This window comes from Pararge aegeria, chromosome 14 (assembly GCF_905163445.1).
Source record: "Pararge aegeria chromosome 14, ilParAegt1.1, whole genome shotgun sequence".
Classification (NCBI taxonomy): Eukaryota; Metazoa; Arthropoda; class Insecta; order Lepidoptera; family Nymphalidae; genus Pararge; species Pararge aegeria.
In genome coordinates this window covers 8681308-8709281 of record NC_053193.1, presented here as the reverse complement: position 1 = coordinate 8709281, position 27974 = coordinate 8681308, and the positions used below count along the sequence as shown (strand labels likewise).

The window sequence follows — 27974 nt, the reverse complement described above, 5'->3', positions numbered from 1 at the left end:
CTAGTTCAACACAGGTGACATCTGACAGTTGAAATCAAATTGACATTTCACAGTGACACTACCTTCGTAAATGGGAATTGGGATTGATTTGAGTGGAGTGAGTATGCCGTGTGAGTGTCATTGTTTAGCGAAATCACTGAGCTAAGTATTCGTGAAACGTTAAACTTGGTAAATAAATATAAGTGATTAATTGGATTATCTTAGATCTTCCAATTCATAGTAATTTCGTGAAAGTTATTTCATTAAAAATTATGGAAGTGCAGTTTGGACCAAATTCTATCGATGAGCCGGTAACAATATTTGATATATTTTGAAAATTCAATCTACATTCCTTTGATTTGCTGTATACGTTTGATTGTGCCATGAAATCTGGATGTTAAACTTTGTTTTTTCATTACAGAGTTTGCTTTATAAACTACAACGGAAAATTAAAGTGTTCAACACAAATCAACCTTTACCTAACCGTGGTTACAATTTTGTGGCTTGTACCTCAAAATATGGGTTAGTTTTTGTAGCTACACCCATGAAAATATTATTAGGTAAGTTTCCAATTTTAATTAACCCTACTGTCGTTCTTAACTTCTACTTTTTATTTGTTCAGACTGATATAATATAACACTTAGTGCTGGTTTCCAATAATGCACCTTGAGAACCTGATGTCCGCCTTTTGCAACTTATTATAATGTTATGTTTTTTTATTTATCCTGGTTCTTGTTTCAAATTTGATCATACTGAGATTAATATATTTTATTTGTCTGAACATAGTTCACTAATACCTCCTGAGCTGTCATTATGCTTAGCTATGGCTATGCTGAGTACTCGCATTAAGGCTTAGACAATATAATAATCAATATTTCAATCATTTAATGTTCATATCAATTGAGAGATCAATTAAGGATATACATCTTTTTGACTACCATTTCAGAGTTCTACAGTCTTGGTAGCACTCTGTGACTTGTTTGATGAAGCCTGTCTACTAATTCTTCTTAATATGACGGCAGATTAACACAGCGTGCAGCAACCCTCCTTTCTGAGTCAAGGCTATGGGTTTGCGTCCCACAACTAAAAAATTTTTGTGTGATGAACATGAATGTTTTTCAGTGTCTGGATGTTTATTTTTATATTATAAGTATTTATGTATATTATTCATAAAATATTCATCACTTATCATATCACCCATAACACAAGCTACGCTTACTTTGGGGCTAGATGGTGATGTGTGTATGGTTGTAGTAAATTTAATTAGTATTTTAATATGGTACAAAAGTCACCATTACAGTATCTTAATACTATGTTTGTTATTTCAGTGTATTATCTCAAAGAATTAATTGATAAGGAAACTGAGCCTCAACACTCTTCTGTACAACTTCAAGTGTCCCCATCACACATTGCAGTTAATTGCAATGAAGAATGGTTGGCAGTTGTTGGCGACCAGATGATCCTTGTATACAAATGCATGGATTTCCAAAACATGGTATGGAGTTTTTAATTTTTTTTATTCCACTACAGGATAGCCATGACTACAATCTCACCTGCTGGTAAGTGATGATGCAGTCTAAGATCAAGTAAAGCCTGTTATGGGTATGGCAGTTATATTTAACCCATACAACATGTGTATGGCAGTCATATTTAACACATACAACATGTGTATGGCAGTCATATTTAACCCATGCTTTCTATGAGACATTGTACTACAAAGCAAAACCGCTTAGCAATATGTCTTTGTCAGTAGGGCAAGTAACAACTGGCAAAGCCAGCCAGCCACCAGACCAGAGAGCATTATGAAATTATAAATTCCCTAAAGGATATGGTTATGGATATGGTCCTTGGTTCTAGCCCAGAACCTCTAACACCTGTGTGTCAAACCACAGTGCTCATAGCTGTGCAAGAAAGTATGTAAAAAAAAATGATAGTAGTGATGGTTGGAGTTAAATTGAATGATTCAAAAATAGCTGTATATACCCTGTTATAAATAGAAGCTGAGCCCTAGTAACTTGCAACCACTAATTTTTAGTAATGTTTGCAAAACGAATATAAACACAAATTTTACCAACTTAATTTCATTAAAATACAGGCAATACAAATAATGTAAAATATTTTTTTACCTGAATTTTAAAATAAAGTAAGAACTTAAAAATGATTAAAGAAACAAAAATGGTAGGATGTAAATTTTTTGTTTGAGTACCTTTCCCATCAATGCAGAAAAAAAGTTTGTGCTGGTACAAATTCAGTGAATTTCAGTTTGCTAGTCACTAAGGTTAAGTTAAGTTAGTTCTTGATTAGGGATATTTTTTTGGTATACTATAATTATTTAACATATCGACAGACTTTTTAACCTGACTGTTTTAAAATTTTAGGATATAAGACCATCTGTGTCCATTAAATGTGACGTGAGTCCTTCAACATTTGTATCAGCATTGCAATGGAATCCATGCATACCGGATACTATCGGAATTGTGTTTTTCGATGGAACTTTACTGGTCAGCCAAGTCAGCACAATGCAGATGAAAAAGATTCAATCCAATGCGAGGTAACTCTTTCTTGTTTCAGTACAATCTATATATGCCATTTTTAGATTTGGGTCTTTATAAAGTTACTAGCAACCTGATGCAGCTTTGCATAGGTACCGCAAATTTACATCTATGCATGCATTACACTATTTTTTTTATTATAAAAATATAATGTTTGTGACCTAAATAATAAAGCTAGACATGCTCACTGACTTTTTGTAGGTAATTACCAAGCTCCACAGCTTTTCTCTAGAACACAATCATAGAAACAGTACAAAATGCAAAAAAAAGTATGTTGTTTTCCAATTTCTCGACTTAGTTTGCAAATACGCCCACCACGCAAGTCTTCACATTTTTCAGCCTATGACTCTCACAAATAATGTAGTTTTCTATCGGTAAATGAAGTTTACAAATTGATACTGTAGATTACATACCCTCTACAAACTTTAACTCTATAATATTAGTATATTGCAGTGGTGTTAGTTTTGATTTTTATAAAGAATACAAGAGATGTGAAAAATTCAGAACTACTAGACGGGAAATATTTTTGAAAAAGTTTTGCAATATTTGTTGTAACTTCGTTGGAAATGTCTGGAATTGCTAAGTCATTAAGGAGGGTTTCATTTGATAGATTCGGTCCGAAGCTATAAAACAACCCCTGGATTTACAATGCAACCCTCACCCCACCCTCACTTCAAAAAAGATTATCATATTAAGGTCTCCATGTAATTCTAAAAATATATATTTTTAGATGCTTATGTTGGAGTCCGAAAGGCAAACAACTAGTGACAGGGAACAACGATGGTACCCTCAGCCAATACAAACCCGATCTCTCGCCAACGAAAATGATACCAACACCAAATTTATTTGAAGGTGCCCCTATTGAAGTCTTAGCAATCTACTGGATTGCGACTTACCAGTTTGCAGTAACATATAAAAATGCGTCAGATAATAGTCGACCAGGTCAGTAATTAAATTATTGTGTATTCCTTATTAACAGTAATTACATTATTTGGTAATTTTCAGGAATTTTGATCTCAATGAAAGGATTTTACAACTAATCTTGATTAAAATTATATGCTTATCTCAGTGACTGTTATTTTCATTCCGATATATAAAATAATTTCTTCTATCTCTTTGCTTATTAAGTCTACAAATTTCTGTCCATGTCTATTCAGTTGAGTAACAAACGTCCATCCAAACTTCAGCATTTATTATAGTAGTAATATTATTTTATAAATCCATTTTCTAGGCTGTACATTAATGAATAACATTGTAATAAGTGTCATTTAATATTTTAATATCTGTTTTCAGCCGTAACAATAGTAAATACACCTAAAGGAGGTAAATCTGTCTGCTCTAACTTTGAGGATATTTGTTATAGTATGGGATCAAACAGACCTTGGTACTATTATTTACAAGGACTTGCCCAATGGTAAAAAATACTTGTATTATTATTGCCTCGCGCCATTAACTATTGAAGGCGTGGGTTCACTCATGTTCTCATGTTCTCATCCGTCTTCTCATGTCATGAGTAGACGGATTTATTTTGTTGCACTCACTGAGTGAGTTCACTCACTTGAGGGAACTCACAAATATAGCGATTTGGATTTTATCATATACACTATAGTTATATATATTATTAAAATTTACATAACATGCTGCATTGTCGTATTAGGATAACTTTTTCCTGTAATGACAAAAATGTAAGATGGGAATAAATAAATAAATTAATAAATGTTAGATACGTCACGCCCCTTCAACCCCTCTTACTTATTTTGTAATTATATTATTATAGGTAAATTAATTAAAATAAGTCCATTGATTTATGTTTTATTTTTACTCTTTATTTATTTTTACCAAATGTAAATTCCACTTTAAACATTGATGTTACATAACTGCCTGGCGTCCACTTAAAATAAAATTGAACTTTATTGTTTTCTTGCAGGAATCTTATAATTTCATCTTCATCAAACAGTATGGAAATAGCTACCCTTGCGTCACCTGATAGTACGAACTGGGTACAATGGTGTCAGGTAATTGTTAAGCTTTTGGTAAATTTTTATTCATCCTAACAATTTTTTTTTACTTTTTTGATACATATTCAGTTATCTGTTTATTATAAGTATTTAACGTATATTATTTATTAAATTATTCATCAGTCATCTATTAAGATGACTGATGAACCCATAACATAAGCTACGCTTACTTTGGAGTTAGAAAGCGATGTGAGAATTGTTCTAGTATATTTGTTATTATTATTTTTTATAGCTATACAGGATAAATTAAGCAGTTAAGCCATTCTAAGTATGAATGGCGTGAACGCTCAAATTCAAATTCATTTATTTCAAGTAGGCCTACTTTATAAGCACTTTTGAAACGTCAAGTATGTATGTTTGTGTGACTCTACCACCGGTTCGGAAAGCAGATTCTACCGAGAAGAGCCGGCAAGAAACTCAGTAGTTGCTCTTTTCCAACATCAACATTTACAATCATTTTGCTATCTTGCGGTAGATGAGAGCGAGGCTGGCTGCTTCCATTCTACTCAATCATGCTTCTGCTCAATTCATGACATATGCTATATATGTATAGGCATATGTATAGTTATACTTTGAATAATAATAATACCGGAATAAATATTATACTATGCCTATCAACAGGCTGCTAGCTATATCTGTGCCAAATTTCATGAAGATCATTTCAACGGTTGAGCCGAAAATAGGTAACAAACAAACAGACACACTTTGCATTTATAATATTAAGATGGATATGTATACTAATAATAAAGCTGATAGGTTTACTGAACGCAATAACCTCTGCAATTACCAGACGGATTAAAAAATATATTTGCAGCTCAATTGCGAGAAAGATTTAACATCTCACTAGACCCTTTAAGGGAGCCGTAAAAACGGCGTAACAGCGCGAGTCGGGGTATATTATGTAAAATATTATAAAATAAGTATAGTTTGTATGGGAGAACCTTTACTCATCATCAGTTTTAAGCAAACTAAGTTGCGTGGAACAAACCTCTGAAAAGGCAGATCTTTAGTTCATACCCCATTGATCCAATGGAAGCTATACTGGCTATTCCTATATAAAACTACTTTATTTTTTAGCCCGATGAAGCCAGACCAGAATTGCCTATGACAGAAAAAACGCAAGAGAACTATCCGGTTGGCATTTGTTTCGACACAGCTGCCATACATCAATTACCGTGCGGTAAGGTTAAACAGTTTTTCAGTATATGTAAATTTATTATTGTAACATCTATTCATTAACATCTGGAATTTTTTAGGTATATTCAATTTTAAGGATTATTACAAGCGTAACTTTTTTTATATAATACGTTCGGTCATTGTATTATATTATAACTTTATATAAGAAGCAAAAATAAATTTAGTACAGATTACTACTAGCACAGAGATAAGACTGCGACCCTGCTTTCTGAGTCCAAGGCCGTGGGTTCGATTCCCAGAACTCAAAAATGTTTGTGTGATGAACATGAATATATCTCATTGTGTGGGTGTTTATCTGTATATTATAACTATTTATGTGTATTATTTCATTCATAAAAATATTCATCAGCTATCTTAGTACCCATAACACAAGTTACGCTCACTTTGAGGCTAGATGGCGATGTGTGTATTGTCCTAGTATATTTATTTACTTAGAGTTTTTGCATAATATACTTTTTTGTAGGAATGAATGAATAAAGTATTACAATTACAACTTACTTACAATAGTAAGGCACAGAAATAAGTAACAGAAATATAAATACAATAGAGCACGATAGATTAATAAATTATAATGCAAACATTTACTTATATCAATCAATTAATACGGTAGTGAGAAGTTGTAATTAAGAATAGGGTGCGTCGTGTGACATTTTCTACCCACGTTTACTTTATCGACCGCACGAAAGTTAACTGCCATTGGTATCGAATCAAAAGAGCGCCATCTAGTGACAGTACTGTTTCCAATTATTATTCTCTTTGGATTCCACACAAATCGAAGTTAACGCGTGTCAACGCGACTCGAATTAGTAAACGTAGGTAGAAATTCTCACACTAGGAACCCTGAAGTACAAAAATGGCATGTTTACGTTATCTTTAGGAGAAAACGAGATGTTTCCGCCAATGCCGCTTCTCCACGTGGTATCACAGACGGGACTGTTATCTATATTTAACGTTATCAACTTGAATAAATCCGCACCGCAAATATGCGCGCCGCCACAACAGTTAGCGCTACCGGCTGCTACCTTGACGAGGTACGATCGATGTCTTATTGTTATACTAGTTATTGCCCGCGACTTTGCGTGGAAACTTCTGACCCCTGAACTACCACCATGGAAAGAAACATGTCCATATTTCGTTCTGAGAGAAGCAACACCAAATCTATCGCACGGAACAGTACATTATTCCAAAATAAAAATAGCCTATGTGCTATTCCAGACTTTCTGTGTAGAATTTCATTTATAACAAATGAAAAACATCCATCCATCCAAACTTTTGCATTTATGTTATTTAGCATACAGTATAGATGTTAGCTCAAAATGCCCCGTCAACAATCAAACACGTTTGTAAAATTTTTCGTTTTGTATGTTCAAGGTTCTCAAAAACTGAGTAAGTTTCTACGCAGTTCTGGGGCCAGGCATGAAAGCGTGACTTTGTTTGAACTGCTGTACAAATTTTCAATCCCCTAGATCATCCCCACACAGGTCGGGGTTTTGAAAAACGAAAAGAAATATTTATTTAATTATGTGAAGTGTCTATATACCAAGTTTTGTCTACAACAATGAAAAACTTGCATATAAACTTTCATCTCCTATTAAGATCCTTTTTGCGATAAAAAGTAGACCTTTCTCAGGGTTTAGTCTGTCTGCACCAAATTCCGTCGTAATCGGTTCAGTGAAATGAAATGCGTGAAAGCGTAACAGTCGTTACGTAGTAGTAGTAGCGTAGCGTAGATACCAAATAATGTTTAATATGAAATTTTAGGATTATGCCTGATGACGTGCCATCGCAACCCGAAGCACCTCCAGCTGTACCGCCTCCCCAACCGAAGGTAATAAACTATTTTATGGCCTATAAAACTTTGATTTAATCAAACTATGGTTTTATGTTCTCCACCATTACCATTTTTGACGTGACAACGTCTTATAAATTGGTTTGCCGGGTGACACTTCAAGAAACTGCGTTACGCTCCGCTCACGTTATGCGCTCACAATGAGAGCGAGTGAGAGGCACGCGTCCCTTCCACTCGGGCATGGTTAGCCCGCCTAAGAGCGAGAGAGACAGACATAAAAAGTGAAAGGCACGCGTCCCTTTGTAGTAAACGCTGTTTCATTGTACGCAAATGTATTGCAAGTTATTGTATGTATATTTGTATATAAATACGTATGTATGTGTAAAGGTAAAAATAAAATTTTGTTAATATGAAATTCAGTGCGAGATTCTTTGTATAAATTAATGTTTTAAATATAATTCTTTGTATAAATAAATGTTTTAAATTGTTACTATTACTTCATCCTTCTTCCTACTATACGAATGAATATTCACATTAAAATTATTTTACCACTCAAAGTCGTTGTCACGTAAAACTTTCGCCCGTATACCGACTTTACAGGAACCAATTTTTTTTTTTAAATCTTTTGACAATATATCTCATTTTCCCGCCTACTGTGTACAGTGGCGTGCATAGAGGATATTCACAGGGTATGCAGATTATATAAAATGAAGAAAATCTCCAGTATTAGTTATAAATACTCAATAACTCCTACCCTTTAGTTTTTTATAACTCGTACTGGAGGTTTTCTTCATTTTATATCATCTGCATACCCTGTGTATACCCTCTATGCACGCCAGTACCTGTGCCTCTCGAATAGTTCTTTTTTTACTTTTGATGGTCATTAATAACGTGATCACTACATTCGTAAACTCAAATCTAATTGCTACGAATCTTCCAAACGCAATAGAAGAAGCCGACGACAAATTAAACAGTGTGTGTTTTTTTTTGTTATCACCATCTTATATTGTCATTTAATAATTTCAAACTATTAAAAAGGTTTATGTCTAGGGCTATAATTAACACCCCGTCTGGTGTGGTGCTGTGACCCGTATAAGATGAGATTAGAACTATTAATAATTGAAAGTTTTATTCCAGCCACAGCCACCGCCGCCGCAATACCAGCAACCACTCGTGCAACCTCCGCAGGCGACCACGCCCTTGCCGGTCCAACAACCCATACCCGTTGTACCAAAACCCGTGCAACAGCCACAGAGTAACATTGCACCAGGTATAAAACATCAGTCCTCATCGTCTACAGTACGAGAATATTAATGCCACAAAACTGGCACAACCCTCTCTTATAGTGCTGTGAATGCAAGAGTAATAAAAAACACAAAACAAAATATATAACAAAAGTATTATATATATTCTATCCATCAATATCTGAGCAGTTTTTGGCTAAAGGAATGGCGGTTTATAATTTTTTTATTCCTCAAACTGACTCAACTTTTTTTTAACATATTTTTTTGGCTAAAGGAATAGCAGTTTATAATTTTTTTGTTCCTCAAACTGTGAGTTCACTTGAACTCATTTTGTCAAATACAATACCTTGAAAATTAATCAAACAACGAACAACAGAATTATTCCGGCGTTAAAATTTTTTATTTTTTTCAGTTAACAGCTTTCCATATGAAAGGTGATTCGAAATTTGAATAAAAACTTTGATAGGTTACCTCCTTCGTCGCCATGTGTCGGAGTAAACAATCATTCGATTTTTAAATTGCACGATATATATGAGTTTCCTATGTAATTTACATGGCCGCTAAACCATGACAGATATGGATTTTGATACAACTTTTGCCGGCCACTGCCCGCATGTATTTGGCCAGTACAGCAACTGTTTTATTTTGGAGAAGGTTGTCAAAAGTAAACTGCCCATAGTGTTTAAAGTGGTAATAATTTTACTGTGTATTGCTTTACAATATTTTGTCCACAGCATCAAGTTTATCATTTGGAGTGATAAAGGACCCAACACCGACCGATGCGTCGCATGCGGCCAGTCCCATGGTAAAATGGCTTTGTATATTATTTTTTACTTGCTGTGGCACGCGTTTTTCGTCCGCGTACATAACGTTTTTTTTAACTAATCCCTTAGGAACCGTTTCTTTTCCTGGGATAAAAAGTAGCATATGTTAGTCCTTTAAACTCACTCTATGCCAAAAATCAAGTCGATTGGTAAGGACAAACAAAAAAACACACTTTCGCATTTAGGTATAATATTAGTATGAATTAGGTTTACTTACAATAATAAAATAATATTTGCAGATTGCAGAATAATTAATACTCATAGGGCTGTGTTTAGGTCACTGCAGAGATGCCGAATTAACTACCGGTATATCCAAGTTTTGCAGTGTTTGTACAAAAATGCCACTATGTCAGTTCGTATACAGGATCAGACTACGAGACCAATCCAATTGCAGCGAGGTGTGCGACAGGGAGATGTTATCTCCCCGAAACTATTTACCGCTGCGTTGGAAGACGTCTTTAAGCTTTTGGATTGGAACGGACTTGGCATCAACATTAACGGCGAGTACATCACTCAACTTCGGTTTGCCGACGCGTAGTCATAATGGCAGAGACTCTGGGAGATCTAAATACGATGCTCAATGGAATCAGCAGAGCTTCTTAATAGGTTGGCCTACGAATGAACATTAGCAAGACGAAGATGTCTAATGCTCATGTTCCGCTTCAATCAGTAATCGTTGAGAACACTGCACTCGAAATTGTTGACGAATACGTATACCTAGGACACACAATCCAGTAAGGTAGGTCCAATTTCGAGAAGGAGGTGAACCGCCGAAACCAACTCTGATTCGGCGGCTCTTTTCGTCAAAAATCCCTCAGTGCCTGAAGACGAAAGTCTTCGAACAGTGCGTGTTGCCAGTGATGACCTATGGCTCTGAAACATGGTCGTTAACTATGGGCCTCATAAGAAGGCTCAGCGTCACTCAGCGGGCGATGGAGAGAGCTATGCTCGGAGTACCTCTTCGCGATCGAATCAGAAATGTGGAGATTCGTAGAAGAACCAGAGTTACCGACATAGCTCAACAAGTCGCGAAGCTGAAGTGGCAATGGGCCGGGCACATAGTTCGCAGAAAGGATCGACGTTGGGGTTGGGAACTGGGAAGCGCAGCGTTGGTCGGCCCCCAACGAGGTGGACAGACGACATTAAGCGCGTCGCAGGTAGCCGCTGGATCCAAGCGGCTCAGAACCGTGGAACTTGGAATTCCCTACAAAAGACCTATGTCCAGCAGTGGGCGTTTATCGGTTGATGTGATGATGATGATGATATAAAAATATTTCTAAATGTTATAAAAATTGCACACAATTTTAAAATAAACTACCCTTTGAAATCTTGGAGATGTCTCCTAAAAAGTTTAAAGTTTGTATTAAACGTAAGCTTATAGAAAAGTCGTACTATAGTATAAAGGAAATAATAATATATAATATCTGTCAAATTTATATTGAGTTGTAAAATTAGGACGTTCAGTCCTCCATATTAAAATATAGATTTAAACTAATGTTTATATGATGTTTGTTCATATGAGAACTTTAAATCTGGCGTTGACCAGGAAACAACCGACAGTATAACGATCTTCCCCAGGCACTAAAGAAACTTTTAATCGGAAACTTTTAATTTACTGGCGCACGAGAACATGCCGCTTGTTCGATATACATACAATTTTATACTTTAGGCCATGGTAATATGAAACATTGCATAGTTTAAAGCTTCTAAGCCGTAATTTTTCCAGTCGCAGTCGAAACCTACGGTCCAAGCTCCGAAGGCCAATGCAGTGCCATCTGCAGAAGCGACCGCCGCTCTGTTGGAACAGGAGAAAATCAATAAGGCGAAGATGAATCAAAAACTTAAAAGCATGCTCATCAAAGAAGTGAACGATTTCAATATGGAAATGTATACGTTCATGAAACTCACGCAAGAGAAACAAATGAAGGTAAACATTATGCACTCATTTTTAACCCACTGTGTATAGGCAGTTATTCACCTCAGTTTGAACAAAGCTTAAAAGGGTTAAATGAAAGATTGTATACAAATTCTGTTAATGAAATTCGAGACATTTAAATCTGCGGTTAAATTAATAATTTTAAATCGAAATTATTAAACGTTTTTCATAATGATAGCGGCCACTGCTCGCTGGTGCAGCGGTGAACAATGTGGTTTTACGGGTTAGGTCCCGAATTCAATCTCTGGTAGGGGCAATTTGAGAATATATAATTTCTGATTTTTCTCTGGTTTGGTCTGGTCTGGAGTGGTCTTTGCCCTCCCTACCGACAAAAAAGTGCCACCAAGCGTTTCGGTACGATATCGTGTAGAACCAATTATGTTATACGAGTATATAACCCATACCGGTTTAATACAACTAGTATAAAAAGTTAACCCGTTACCGCTTTAGACTGCATCAGTACTTACCACCAGGCGTGATTGCTGCCAAGGGCTCACCTGTAGTAGAATATAAAAAAATTATATTGTATCGTAATAATAATGCAATGGATGTGGAAGTGAGACTCCAACATTGTGTCGAAAAAAGTAAAATCACAGTGAGCGTGTTAGAGATGTTGAAAAAGCAAGTACTTTATCCACAGTTTCAACAAGACATCGAAGCAGCCAAACTGAGTGTAGATTTAGATATGGACACTGAGCGCCTGAGAAAAGAATGCGATATAGACGAGTTGCGCGATACGATCGTGCAACTGAAGTTGGATATGGTACGCGCATGTGCAGTGATCGCTGAAGCCAGAACTCAGGCTGAGTAAGTTTATTTATCTGAAACATTTTGAATAAAATGCGAATATGTATCTCTGAATGAATGATCTAAAATTGAAAGTGAATTTTCAACAATTTTGTATGTTCTTCTTTTCTGGCAAGTTAATTTTTCACTAATAAAAGAACATTTAATCATTTTGATATAACTAGGAAAAGGTAAGAGTTCATTTTATGGTACTGTGTGTGTATCTTTAACTCTACTTTTAGCTTGGTTCGGAGACCGCGCCACATTTACCACATAATATAATGTAATACTACTGTGTCGTGTTGACGGCAGACCAGAGTACATAATTTGTCACCACCTATCTCTATATTCTCTATGCGGGTGTCGTACGAGGCGACTAACGAAATATAACGAATTTCGGGCAGCAGCGTCCTCTATTACCACCTATTGCGATCACCAACACGTGAGAGAGGCAGGTTGAGAGAGACCTTTAGTTTAGTGGACTTTTATAGGCTGTTGATAATGATGACTGCGGTAGATTGTGGATCGTGGAAAGGTCTGGAATAAAATAGCACTTAATAGCACACACCATGCCCAGGCTATATATATTTCACCTTCCGTCTAGAATCGTTATTCTACTTTGTTTTAGTATAATCAGGAAGGGTGGCATGACATCTTTCACAAGAAAGATATCTTGTGAATGATGGCATCCGAAAAGTTGAAATTTATTTAACACCTGGCAAGGAGGTAGTGGTATAGTATGCATATATTATGTTAATATGTAATATACACTGAATGACTGCTGTGCACTTCAATGTTGATAAGAATACATAAAACAGAGCAAATAAAATGACTGAGTTAAGTAGTAGGTAAGTACCGACTTGAAACAGTCCGACTTAAACAGCGTACCATAACACACTCGAACACCGGTGTTTTAGAAAGTGAAAATAATGTAAAATATTAAATAAAATTGTTGTTAATAGGGCCAAAGATCTACAAGAATGGACCCAAGCTGATCCTCTGACTACAAAACGTATAGCGTCTGTGAAAAAACTCGCGTACTACGTGCAAACACAACTCGACCACGCGCGCAAAGCGCTCGACCACAAGTGGAACGAGATGAGTGCCAGAGATGATTACGTCAAGTAAGTGATTTCTTTATGCTTTTGAACTAAGAAAGGATAAAATAGATACTAATTCAAAAAAAGTTTTATTTATAGAGACAGGCACTTATGAATTGTCATATATGTTATTTGTGACCATTATTTTGATAACTACATTCGTTATCTTAAAACTTAAGCTAGGAGGGTTCCAAACGCCCTCCGGTCTAAGAATAGCTCACAACAAACTTAACTTAACTTAACTTACAAAACTTAGAAAACAAACTTTTTTTTATCATTCATGTAATCCATTTAATAATATTATAAAAGGATTTTTCTATTAGATTAGCTTACGTTTTATATAACTGGTAATTTGTTATAAAATAATATAATCCCTCGAATCAATTACTTGTAAACTGTACTATAGTCGTAAAAATGCAATAGGCCCGTTTTGACATTTGTGTAAGACCAGAATGTAACTTGGAACGAAACTGAAAGAAACAATAAAATAAAAATAAATTACATACAGTGTTTTAAAAAATACGCCAATTTTTTTGGGACGTTAAATAATATGAAAGAATATATTGCGAGTATTCTTTTTGCGCTTACTTTATAGTAGCATGCAATTTATAATTGTTGCGAAACGTTCCGAAAACAGTTACGTTCTCAGTCTTTTTTTTTTTTATACTAGAGCTGTAACCATTTTTTTACTGAATATCGAAATTAAATATATTGTAGTTATCTTTACTGCAAATAATGAGCTTGGTTCTCAAAATGGGTTCTAAATAATGAGTCTGAGTTGATGTATCTGACCCAAGCGGCACATGACTGAAGCGTCCCCGCGCGCACTGCGCAGTTTTTCGTTCCTCATCTTGTAAAGTTGACTGTGCGCTCGTTTAAGTTTGATATATATTGTTTTCTATTACGTTAACTATGGCTCTTCTATTTTGGACATTAATTTAAACATAGTGATTTGACTCGATTTTTGTGTTTGTTGTTATTTAGTACTAACTCTGTTTCAACATGTTGAAAAGTGGACGTATAATCAACAGCCAGTCACGCGTATTGCTTGTGAAGTTAAAGGAATACTTTGAACAAACGAACACTTTACAATACATAATAATATCAATCAAGTACTGATACAAACTTGAATTGATTTATCGTGAGTATCGAGTCCCGAGTCTTATGGTTCATAACTAGTTACGTCGCGATGACAAATGTCAAAACGGGCCTATTACATTTTTACGACTATAAAAGTTTATTTTTACACTTAATAGTTTCACAGTCCACTTTCTTTTTAAATTAAATATAATTATCCTTTTAGCTTTCTTGCTGAGCTAAAAAGTGGCGCTATGTAAAAATATTCCGGATTTTTTAGGAGAAAAAGTCTGCGAATCTACCTACCGCTTCCGTTTTCTACGAGTATATACTATCTGCACTTTGAACAATATTAGTATCCTTGATTCAATGCTGCAAATAGGACAGTCGGATTTAACAAACTCTTCAAAAGGCCATCGAGGGCTGATACAGAAAATTTTCAGGTTACCTTCGTGAATTTTCACATTTTGTTTTGTTTTTTCTTACAGGCACGGAGAACGCATGACCCGGCCCATACTGGACGAAGTTTACCAACCTCTAGTGAAGCAACAAGAGATACTGAGCCGTCAGATGGCAGTGCTCAAGACCTTGAGGAATACGATGAATGAATGCAATTTTTCACCAGCTTTCAAATCTACATCACTTTTGAGAAGTACCCCATTTAGGAACAAGTGAGTTTTATGACTTTTATATATATTGCACTTATTGTATGTCCGAAAAGATCCCTGCTTATGCACGTTTGTAAATTAATTAGTTTTTTAGTATAGAAACTTTATAAATTCAATGTCCGTATACTGATACTTATACTACAAACGGATTTTAGCTATACTTTATTGCAGAATAATAGAAAATAATATAAAGAAGCTAACCTTTGTCATTTTACAATTACATTACGTAGGAATGTTTTTCAACGGACCACCATTCTACTAGGTCCTTCATAGGTGTGCATATCTAGTATTCTATTGATCAAAACTTTCGAGTCCAAAAAAAACATCGAATTCTCTTTAGAATTTACGTAATTAAAAAAAGTTAGAAAATTTCTTTTACCTACTACGTTTGCAGTAGGCCTATATTTTAGTGACATACATAAAGAACGCTTATTATTTTTGGAATGAAGTCATTACGGATCAATTTTCAGGGACCCACTTTCAAAACTGACCAAAAATATTCTCAACATGAGCATCGAACCGCAGAGCAAGCCTAAAGATCAACTCTTAAGCTCACAGAAGTTGGACGCACTCCGCGATGTTCTTTCTAATCATAAACCAATTAAAGTAAAACCAGTCAGTGTTGAACTGCGGCAACATTTGGAGTCTATGAAACAGAGATATGAGAAGAGTGCCAGAGAGAGAGAATTGAGAGAAACTGAAACTAAACAAGAAATGGAACGTAAGTAATTTGTCGTTTAACAACAGAAGATTTACTAAAATAATATAAAATTGCAGAGATTAACCACTGAAATTCTTCTCAGAACAGTAACATTGATTACCCCAAATAGGCAATCTAAAATGTTGATTTAAATATTACTTCTGTGCTCTGTTTAAAAAGTTGTGAAAGGACAGATGGACAAAATGAATAATCTTATAATCTTTAAAACCAGAGTGAATTGGCATCTTCTAGACAAGCGTGTCCTTTATCCTTAGATGTGACACACTTTCCATAAAACGGTTTTATCATCTACACCTTACATCAGGCGGAATTGTGGAGAACTTCAGGCCGATACGAAAAATAATAAGTCGCTCTGGCTAAAGTAACGACCAAAAATTCATATGATTGTATATGTATTAATGTGTCAGTGTTACAATGCTGAAATTACGGACACGCTTGGTCCTGATGCCCGGATGTGGTTGCCACCATCTGGCAGCAAATATATACTTTAATCTATACGTATAATGAAATTGGAGTGTTTGTAATAGTGAAATAGCCGTTTTTTACTAGATATACATCTAGTAAAAAACGGCTATTTCACTATTACGAATTTGATGCATGCACCATTCTTTGATGCTGGAAAAAAGCAACTGCTGAGTTTCTTGCTGGCTTCTTCTCGATAAAATATGCCTTCCGAACCGGTGAAAGAGTCACTAAAAACAGACAACCTTGACGTTTTGAATTATTGCTTACACAGATACCAACATACAAAAACCTGTACCATTCTCAGCGACGCCAGCGCAAGTGCAATCTCAAATACCTGCAACAAAGTTTGAGCATCAAATACCCGCTCCTATTCCTCAGCCAACAAGAGTTCAACAGGATGCTCCACAATTGAGAAATGAACTGAAAAAGGATTCAAATATATTCATGGGTCAAAACTTTGGAGGCCCCACGTTTGCATGTAAGTAAAAGCTATACGAAATACCTAATACGTTTATTTTCCTGAAACCGAATGTTCTATATACTAGTTTCTAGCGGATTTCAGAAACATCGTCTGCGTAGATCTTCTGATATTCCGTGTGATTAACAAATTTTTGCTTGCTCCCTGGAAACTGACAGTCTCCATAGAGACTTATTTTCTATAAATAAAAGTCGAAACGCCACAATTTTGAATATGAAGTGAATGATTAAATACTATTCTTTAAACAATTATCCTTTATTTAAAATAAAATAAAAACTGTGTGACACTTTGTATTTTATACCTATAGCAAAAATACCAATTTACCAAGTTGAAAAATATCTGCACAAGCAAAAGCTTTATGTTTGTATAAATAGTTCAATTTCGCCCTAGAGTTGAGTGTATTCATTCAAGACCATTAATCTGCTGTAGGCTGTCTCACAGTCTTTAATTATTAGTTCCTTCGTCAAGTAAATGTTTCTCATATTTTCATGTATGATTATTAAACAATATACTCAAACCTTCTGCGTTGCATCGCTCGCCCATCTTTTACTTTGTTCGCTCGGCTCCTTGGGGTATTAGATGGTGAATAACCTACAACCTTCTTCATGAGATGGAATATCAAATGTAAATAACAGGTTTTTTTTTAAACCGACCGATTCAATCTAGGGACTTCAAACCAACAAACAAACTCTACTTTGTTGTATGAATAGATACGAAGGTGACGAAGATAAAATATAATTTCAGTTACGCAAACTCCTTTCGCCGCCACAATACCGAAGCCCGACATAGTAAAAGAATCGCCCATCACAATTCCTACATTTAACCCGGTCAGTAATTTGAAGCCGGTCCAACCACCAGCAAGTGTTGCAAGAACCTTATTCGCTGATGGTAAATATGTTGGTTAATATTTTTTTCTTTTTGGGGCCAGATTTAAGCTTTTTAGCCTTTTTCCTGTATAATTCATAACAGAATTTATTATCTCCAGAACGCTCCAAATATATATATATATGTATATACGTGGCAAAAAATTTATTAAGGTTTAATCATGTTTTAATCGGTATATATGTCATGGTCAAAAATATACGCTTGTATTTATTTACGTATCGGCTTATACGGTTTCGGTTTTTATAACTATCGTGCATTCATGTGGAAATAAATGTACGGCAGGTGTAACAATTTTCGAAAAAGCATCCTGCACCTTATCTAAAGTTTAATCGTGTACATTACTGCTCATTTTTGCTTGCAACAATTTATCACATTACGCATCGATTAGGAGGCACTCTGTGGTATTATACGCTGTTTCGTCCATTTCTTAAAGAAAAAAGAGTTTGTTTCTAAACAGAGACTAAGAGTATACTTCCTGGAAATATGATACTGCGTTTTTCTCATTACTCAAATGCATCATGCCGCAATTTTAGACATGTAGTCTTTTGATCGAACAAATAAAGGCGGACGCCAAATTCAAATAAGGTATTTATTTGCGATTCCAACAGTAATGCTAGAGGAGAGGAGGAGATGTTGAAAAATTGATAATAAAAATTGTATATAATGTACATGTTTTATTTATAATAATAATACATGTTTGTGTATTATTGTAGTAAGACAAGAAGAATTACCAATAGGTCACCAAGAACCTCAAGGCCAATCGCAACGGCAGCCACCTCTTATTGACCAACCGAAGCAGTTCCCTCCTAACATTAATGCGTATACTAAAAGCTTACTTAGAAAGTTTATACTGAAAGATTCGTCGAATGAGAACTTACCGCAACCCAATGAACCCAAGAGCGATGCTAATACGTTTATGGGTCAAAATATTTGTTCGCCTACCGCCTTTGCCTGTAAGTGAATGTGTTTTTGCATGCTTAATAGTACCTTACATGGTTCGTTTTTATTATATGTATGTATGGTTCAGTAGCGACAGACATTATATAGACAGACACTACATTATATATAAATCAATCTATTGCTTGGTAAGCAACGTTACCCCAAATCAGTGACTGGTTTGATTATCAACTTTGGAGGGTCAACATTTAGCCCTGCATGCCTTACAAAGCACGTCAAACGATCGATCTTAGTCAAATTCACTATAAACTGTTAATAATCGTCAACTGAGAATAGCAGTGCTATCTAAACCAGCCTACATTTGTATTAGAGCAGCGTGGGTTGATTAAAATATATGCCCCTCTCTTTTAATGGCATGTTACTCTTCTAGTTCTAGTTGCTTATAATAATTTCTAAATATTCTTAGTAACAAATAGAATGTAATACGACTAGAATTTAATATAAGAACGTTGAGGTCATGGAGGAAGTTTCAAAAATTCGCTACTAGACACCTTGGCGGTCACTTGAACTCACAAGTGAAGTTGTATATCAGAAATTATGACATCAACTAAGTAAAGACGATTAACAATTTAACTCGAGGTAATCTTATCGGCTTAAAGTAGTTAAATCGCTATGACCTGAGAGAGATTCAGAATCCAATTTAAAGGTTCTGTAAGGTCAATTATTGTATTTGTGTTTAAAATAATCGTTGGTTGAAGAAAAAGACGTGTCACCGCGCCATTCGCATCATGCCAATTGTGTAATGCTGGCTTTATTTGATTTCAGCTTCAAAATCAAATACTCCATCTACACCCTCTTCTATATTTGGCTCTAAACCTTTCACCGATGTCAGTAAGCCGTTCCATAAATTTCAAACAGTTACCCCTGAATCTGTACCAACAACTACTTCCGCTGTAAACCCGAAATCAGATGAAACCGGAGAACCGGAAGCGGGTTCAACACCTGTTAAAGATGAAAACAAACCAAGAGAAGAAAAACCTATAACAAATATGTTCAGTTTAAAGACGCAGTTTACTGGCAAGAATCAAAATGTTCCTGACGTTTTAAAAGGGCAAAGTTTCGTATTTGGTAAAGCTGACAAAAAATCAACTGCCACTTCAGCTGAGGGATCTGATAAACTCAAAGAAAGTAGTTTTGTTAAAGCTACTGACATTCAAGATAAGCAAACCACAGATAACAAAAAGGAAAATGAAATTAAGCCTGTTGCACAGATGATAAATAAACCACCTGCACAATCTGTAATTTTTGGTAAAGTGTTCTAATTTCTCGTTCAATCAATTTTAATTTTAATTACGCACGAAAGGCTTTTTACGACTTAAATTTTTACATAGTTTAGTTAAGAGTGTGATTTAGAAATAAATAAATAATTTGGGCTACTATTGATAATATACGTAAACTGTTACTTAAATAAGAAGTTAGCTAATTACTAGTTTTTAAGTGACACGTAATAATGCTATTGACTTTTTTTAGTTGATCTCAAAAAACCAGCATCTGAGGCTAAAGTAGAACAGGTTGCATCATCATTATTTGATGTTTTTACTGCAGCACCCCCGCCTTCAGGTCCTTACAAAATCTTATATCTATTGAATACCTATATTTTGATTCTTAATGTAGATCTCCTGTATTATATTTATGGCTAACCATTTAATATGATTATTTAAATTTTCAGGATCAAAACCCCAATTCGAAAGTGGACAACAGTCATCCGTATTTGAAACAGCAAAACAATCTGTTTCCCAGGAAAGCTCATCAAAATTGAGTTCAAAAGGAACGCCTGTAACACAAACTGCAGAAGCTCCTACTTCAACAAGCGCTTCTACATCAACATCCAAACCTTCACCCACTTTGGCCTCTGCTAGTGAAACAACACCAACTGTAACCACATCAAAATCTACACCTGAAGCGCAACCTCCGAAAGCTTCAGAACCTGAGTTAGTGACAGAGTTAGAAACAGATTCAAACGTAACAAAAGATTCACCGAAAGTCACAACTTCCGGCGACTTTAGCTCAACTGGATCTACATTCGTCCCTGTTACTACATCAGTTTCGACACCCGCTTTAAGTAATCAAGAAACAAAACCTTCTGTATTCAGCGCACCCACACCTACTTCTACATCCGAAACGACCTCTGCCTTCAGTTCGGCTCAGCCTTCCGCGTTCGCATCAAGTGCATCTTCAATTTTCGCATCAGCGTCCGCCTCAGCATTTGGAACGCAGACAACAAAACCTTCGGTATTCAGTCCAACTACAGCAAACCAAAGTATTTTCGGAACGGCCACGTCAACTACTTCTGCGTCCACATTCGGTACTGCTTCATCAGCGCAAAGTATATTCAGTGCAGCGGCATCCTCATCTATGTTTGGTTCAACGCCGACAACGACACAGAACATTTTTGGAACACCCACTACCCAGGCGTCTGTTTTCGGGACCAATCAGTCTGTATTTGGGACATCAGGGAGTCCTAGTCAAGTATTTGGCACTCCCTCAACTCAGACGTCAATATTCGGAACGCCAACACCTACAAGTCAACCATCTGTATTTGGAAGTCCGACCCAAACGACTCAGGTAGATTTTTCAACCTCTGTTTATTCAATGTCAATATTACAATTTTTTTTATATCGTTAGGTTAGTTCCAGTACTGAGAAGTATGTAATTTGCTTAATGCTGTCTTGCCTATTAACTAAAATCATCCGTAGACCCACAGGCCTCCTCTCCTTATATAGTAGATAATAGCCGGTACCAATATGCTGCATGTACAATTAATAATATTTAACAATTTGACAGTAAAAATAATTTCCATTGGTACCTGTACTAGGTAAGCCTTTTCGCTCGGTTACCGTAATTTACTCATAATGACTTATGTAAGCAAAACTTTTTTATTACCTTTTTTTATTACACTTTTTGTCATTAATCGAAAACATACACAATTGCAATAGCAGACTAGCACCACAGATGAGCCATCTGCTTGGTGCGTCAAATATTAGATTCAAAAATATAAACAACGTGTAAATGAAATCCGAAATAATACTCAACAGGCTTTAGAGGTACATTATGTACTGTCTCTGAGGCTTATATGTACCAAAAACCTAATCGTTTTGAAGTTACCACTGCCATAAGTTTTCACTGAAAAAAATCAGATGCAACCCTAACAGCACATGCAAAATTGAAATCATGTTACTCCTATCACTTCATTAGGTACGCTTCGCGTAACGAAGATACTATGCGCGTGACGATCTTTTGTCTTCAATAGGGTTGTCATAAGGTAACACTTGAGAATGTTTTGAATTCGTTTGTATGGAAAAATAAATATGTTTATTTTGATTTAATATATTAACAGGGTTATTCCTTATGAAATATACATATGCATCCTTCAATATTATTTCGTAATTCTGTTACACGTTGTATATTAAGTTTCTATTCCGTTCTGTCCAGGCATCTGTCTTCGGAACTCCGCCACCGGTGACCCAAGCGTCCGTGTTCGGAACTCCGACAACAACACAGAGTGGATCGCTCTTTGGCGGCACTGAATCTAACCTATTTGCATCTGCTACTATATCCACTACCAGTGCACCGTCGCAAGCGAGTGGTGGAAATATCTTCGGCGGAGGGTAATTCTGGAAATAAATTTGCACAATAATTGCAACAGAAGTAAACTAGGGAGTCTCTAGTAGTGACCTTATTAATAAATCTTTTTTCACGCCCTGACCTATGAAAGGTGTTGTTACTTGAAGTGTGTCAGAACACTTACAAGTACATAACTATTTCGACGTTATACCACGTTTTTAAAGGCCCTTAGCGGAGGGCTGCGTAATGTACAATAACTGATTACACCGGGGAATACTTATTTTGCGAGTACAATGGGTCCACGCTATTTCGCTATATGAAAGTCTATAAGCATTGTATGTCGAAGGTACATACGTATCATTGACCGTTGTAGTTATAACAAAAAATGACAAGCCACTCTGATATTGTCTTACTACTGTCCAGTCAAACTAGATCATGCGAACTGCACTTTGTATAGACAGATAAATTACTGTACGAATACACCATCTTATCTATTTTCTTCCTAGTTGTGACTAACAACTGAGTTACTACCACGACAGTTTTGTATGCCATATTTACTTTGACATCCCAAAAATGAGGTTTATTATTCTGAAACCAGTTCAATATTGAAATAATACTGCTTAAATCGACGGAAGCTAGACGTCTTGTAGATTGATATAAAAAACTGATATATAAGTTTATTTTTAGTTGTTTACATCACCCAACTGAGTTACTCCACGACAGTTTTATATATCATACTTACTTTGACATCCCAAAAATGACTTATAATTCTTTTAATCGCTAAAACTATTACAAATAGGCTATTTGTCCCAAAAATAAGAATTTGAATTCAGAAACAAATACAATATTAAAATTAATAATGCTTAAACGATGGTAGACAGATTGAATATAGAAAACACACGAGGAAGCCTATTTTTGTTGTTCGCTTCACAGTTCATCGAGCTCGGTATTCGGTAATAATACCAGTATATTTAGCGGGAAGACAAGCTTCAGCGGCTCGAACCCAACAGCAACCAATATATTTGGAGGCGGAAGTTCTTTCGGACAAAAACAAGCCAACGATTTCTGGAGTGGTGGCAGCAATACTACTAGCGGTTTCGGGAATTCCGCTTTTGGTAAACATTTTTTTAATTTATAATAAAAAATTAAAATAATTCTTTATTCGGTAACTATGACCCATCTACATTGTTATATAGCAAAATAATTAAAATAAAGTAATAATCGAAAACCAAATCAAAAAATTAAATATAAATTAAATTAATATTAAATATACAAAATAGTTGGAAATTATAATTTTTACATTAAATTTTAATTATTAAAGTAGTAGCTGAACCGACGGTCACTGTGTTGTTCAAATTTCAAGTTCAAAATTAATAACTTGATTTTCATAAAAAAATCCATCCTGGTGCAGTGAAGAGCCCTCAGGTCTTATAAGTGGCAGTTCCCGGTTTTGATTCCCGGGAGAAGCAAGATGGGAATATATAGCTTCTGACTTTTCTCTGGTCTGGTCTGATGGGTTTCTTCGTCGGACTAGTTACCAGCCTATGCAACGCATTTTAAACCGAAAAAACATGTTGACAAGTCCTTATTGATTGCACTTTTGTTTAGGTCAACCAGCAACCACGCAAGCTTCGTCCATGTTCGGCAGTTCGGGAGGTAGTTTCAGTACACCATCCCCAGGCCAGACGTTCGGAAGTCCACAGGGTCCATTTAGTGGTGGTGAAGCTAATCCTTCCGTGTTTGGAACCCCTCAACAACAGACAGGTTCGTTAGTCTTTGATCTTACTCTAATAGATCTTCTTGCCTTCTTAACAGAGCTCGGCAAGGATGCTATAACCATCAAGGCCTAAAAATAAATTTTCTGAAAACTTATACGTTTCTAAGATTAATAGGATGTGTTGTTGTTATGGAATGGAAGCTAGGTTACTGTAAAGTTTTTTTATTAACTGATAAATAATACAAATTGTTCAAAGTTCAAGTTAGTAGTCATACATATTCAAGGTTGACCTTGACGTATAATACGTATAATTGAGCGGTGCGTGCTCAACAAACTCACCAAAATTAACGCCAAAACTTCAGAGCGCATGAAAAAATTTTACAAATAAAATTTGTCTTGATAAAAATGTGCTACAATTTTAACATTAATGTTAACATCTTTCGAGCAATAAATGACGAGATAGACGCTAAAACTGTTCTTTAAACTTTGACTTTTAATAGTTTACGACGCAGACACGACACATATTGAAACTTTAAGCCAACCTTGAGAATACCAAAATGCTTATTAACTCTCATTCCAAGGTTGTTCCTTGATTTTATTGGAGTATTTATGATAGAACAATGAATAAAATCCGTTTTATTGCAGCTACTGCTTTTGGGGGAAGTCCGGCGTTTGGTTCCAAACCTGTGTTCGGCGGATCACCCACGTAAGAATTAAAACTAAGTTATGTAATATATAGTAAGTCTATAAAATTAAATTAATAAATCACTATTTTTTTTGTGTTTTATTAGATATTTTCGCCATTTCACAAACGATGTCCCTAATTTTTTAGTACATTTAAATTTGCTGATGATAACTTGATGTACCAAAAGTATTCGATCTTTAAGTTTCATAAATATCCCAAAAATAGACCAAGTTTTACCGTTTCATAACAACCTGTTAAGACTACGAAAAACACAAGTTGAATCTAGCAAAACTGCGAACAAGACTTAAACTTTTTTGATTAAGAAGGTAAAACCGGCGCAAATAAAGTTTTAAAACACCCAACAACTTATCACGTTTTATGTTACAGTCTGTTTCTAGTCATGGATACTACGATTTGATTTATTATAACACGTGTTTCCTGCTTCAATTCAGATACGGTTCTACGGCGTTTGGTGGGTTCAACAAGAGTCCTACTAGCGGGTTCGGTGCTCCAGCGGCGTTTGGCGGAGGTGCCTTTGGTGGATCTTCCTTTGGAAATACATCACCGGGAAAAGCATTTGGTAACTCTGCACCCGGTAAGTCAGCCGGGCAATTCGGGGAGGAAGCCTCTAATATTAACACACCGTACACGATGTCCTTATACAAATGAGGTATAAGTTTTGTTTGGTTTAAGTTTTGTCTCCATTTGGAGCGCCACATGTGTATATATACTCTTTGAAGGTAAGTGGTGTAATAGAACTTTGCCTTCATAGTTTACTACTTAGAAACTTGAGCTTGAGCTTTGAGCATGTTTCGCTCGCCAGTTCAGGAGATATCAGATGTATAAAAAGCAAACTGGTATTATTTTTACGTTTATCCAAATTTGTTTCACTCATGTGCCCTTTATATTTTTTATTTTAACGATAGGCCGGGCTTGACGACAATCACGGTTTATAAAAATCAATGATGAATTCTCGGTTGCAGCGCGCTTGCCTACAAAATGCCTATCAAATCTTGCCTCGAAGATACTCAAGTTATACTTTGCAGAATACATAGTTGCTGGGAGGGCGTTAGAAGTACGGATCAGAATCATGGATAAAAACGCTTCGTAGATTTAGATTTTGAGATCGGATAGAGTCCTTAGTAAGTATAACGAAGTTTTTTTTTCGGTGCAGGTTTCGGCTCGCCTACTCAATCCAACGCCACATTCGAAAACCTTGCGACACAGAACACACTCACTTTCGGCAACCTCGCGCAACAATCCGGCCAAGCCCCTCAAGCCGCCCCTACTTTCAATACGTAAGTATTCATTTTATTTTTTATTATTGAACAGGGTAGGCTCCATAGAAGCACATACAAAAAAAAGAAGATAAGTGGTGCCGATTTTATAGTTATAACAAATCTCTGAACTAAACCAAATTAGCATGATGTCACTTTTTTAAGTCATGTTAATTTGGTTTGTTAAGATTTATGAACGACGCCATTGATCTCGTGGCAAGTGCCGACATCGCCTATACATAACCCAAATTCGATATTCGCTATTTGAAATTGGAATGTTTAGACCCAAAGCTTTGCTGCATGCTTGCTTAGCAACCAATGCCATGCAGATGTTATGATCCTATTGAAAAATTTGACCGTAATTATTAAGAATACTTGAAATAAATAATGATTTATTATTAAACTGTTAAAAATATTTATAAAAGCCATTCCAGCATCTTTGGACTCCAGCCTCACACAACAGCAAACACATATAACTCCGAAAAGTTAGAGGTGTGTCGAACTCGCCTAAAGAAACGGTCGAAAACTTTTTAGTCTGACTATCACCGTTTTTTTTTCGCTTCTATTACACAAGTTACTGCACACGTTCCATAAGCGGTAACGAGTTCGAGGTAGATGCTAATGGTGGTACTAGTCAGGTAGATCAATTTGAAAAATTGGTGACTACGGATTTTAAAAATATTTATGGTAATCTACCCCTGAGTTCCCGGAAATGTATGCTGTATGTATGCTCTCAGTCATTCTGGAGTGACCACACTATAATTTAAAAAAAAACATTATTTATCTAGCGAGAAATAAACAACTCTGTTAACCTTGACAATGCTATCTCTATTTTACCAAAAAAAAAAAAAAACTAACGTGAAAAGGCGCATCTGCAATGAAATTCCATAAAATAAAAACAGTGTAGTTTAGTGTACTGCTCAAAGTACTTATTGGCTCTGTGTGTAAACAAAGGCAGATGATTGATTTGCTGATTGGTTATATAAATTTTTGTGTTTGTCCACAGGTCTCCTTCATTTACTGGATGGCGAGGCTGATGTTGCATTACGAGGAACGTTCTGATAACAGCATTGATGCATGATGCTTGTTATGTTGATATTGTAACACATGCTATCAAATAATCGTGTTTATTACGTTCTAACAATATGAATGACTGTATCTGTATTTGTAATTAAAAATAAATAGTGATTAGAAGTTAAAAAGTGTGTTTTTTTATCTCATTATTGAATATAATATAACTTTTTTATCACAGTTGCTCGTGACTAGGACCTCTTATTACATCGACATAAGACTCATAATCCAAGATATTAGAAACGTGTTATTATTTATAGCCTATTTTTCCTCGCAAATTTGATGAAAAGCGTCTAAAACGCGTATGATACATTGCTTATTGCTACCGCATCGACTGTAAAATCGAATCTACCATACTCGAGAAATGATTTTATATTGACATACTTTTACAAAATGCCAAAAAAAAAATTATCCATACTATAATTTTGTTTATTAAGGCACAATACATGATACGTCCAAGAATTCTATGTTACCAAGGAGATTCTATCATTTTTCCCCCTGGAACGCATAGGCGTATCCCCAGGTACGTGGCGCGCGCCATGTTTATTGCATTACAAGAGTTTGCCAATTTTAACTTATCTGTGGCAGTTACTATGCCTTGTTTTAAAACCGGAAAATATATTTTTGCGCGGGATTGGGATCATTCCATTTAACCTTGGGCATAACGTTTTGATTAAAATACCTATGTATGTTTGTTACAAAACTTTTAGTAATTCTAATAAAATTACAGCAGAATATCGTAATTCGGGGAAAGAAAAGATGCAACATTTTTGTATTTATTACTATTGAACCAAAATATTCAATTATTTTATTATATTATCAAAGTAACGTTCGAAAAATATCCATACTATCCGATCCGATGATTTCAAGGCCTATAGCATTGTGACAGATGGACGAAGTATCATTTTATGGTGTTTTTCAACTGTAAACAGGTAGATAGGTAAGAGCTAAATTTAATGATGACAATAAAATAAAAACCTTTTT

The 27974-nt window shown here is 35.5% G+C and overlaps 1 protein-coding gene across 3 annotated transcripts; it reads left to right on the top strand.

The window, feature by feature from the left end:
- The first annotated feature begins 39 nt into the window (after nucleotides 1-39).
- LOC120629076 (nuclear pore complex protein Nup214) lies at nucleotides 40-27115 on the top strand. Of its 3 annotated transcripts, XM_039897806.1 has the most exons (30): nucleotides 41-290; nucleotides 401-539; nucleotides 1308-1474; nucleotides 2358-2530; nucleotides 3262-3473; nucleotides 3825-3945; nucleotides 4459-4546; nucleotides 5627-5729; nucleotides 6624-6777; nucleotides 7508-7574; nucleotides 8673-8805; nucleotides 9514-9584; nucleotides 11330-11530; nucleotides 12180-12346; nucleotides 13288-13449; nucleotides 14991-15173; nucleotides 15641-15891; nucleotides 16628-16834; nucleotides 17579-17722; nucleotides 18433-18672; nucleotides 19442-19924; nucleotides 20147-20236; nucleotides 20346-21241; nucleotides 22109-22284; nucleotides 23174-23355; nucleotides 23849-24004; nucleotides 24603-24663; nucleotides 25095-25237; nucleotides 25817-25940; nucleotides 26926-27115. In XM_039897806.1, exons 1-30 carry the CDS (start codon nucleotides 252-254, stop codon nucleotides 26954-26956), a joined length of 5364 nt encoding a protein of 1787 aa, XP_039753740.1. In that variant the 5' UTR covers nucleotides 41-251; the 3' UTR covers nucleotides 26957-27115. The 3 variants fall into 3 exon arrangements, with proteins under 3 accessions (XP_039753742.1, XP_039753740.1, XP_039753741.1); XM_039897808.1 differs by lacking the exon at nucleotides 18433-18672 and having other exon boundaries at nucleotides 40-290; XM_039897807.1 differs by lacking the exon at nucleotides 20147-20236 and having other exon boundaries at nucleotides 42-290.
- Nucleotides 27116-27974: the final 859 nt, after the last annotated feature.

Coding starts and splice junctions, on each gene's coding strand:
- LOC120629076 (XM_039897806.1), top strand. CDS start 252: ATGGAAGTGCAGTTTGGACCAAATTCTATCGATGAGCCG. Junction 7,575..8,672: donor TACCGCCTCCCCAACCGAAG/GTAATAAACTAT, acceptor GTTTTATTCCAG/CCACAGCCACCGCCGCCGCA. Junction 18,673..19,441: donor TTCGCCTACCGCCTTTGCCT/GTAAGTGAATGT, acceptor ATTTGATTTCAG/CTTCAAAATCAAATACTCCA.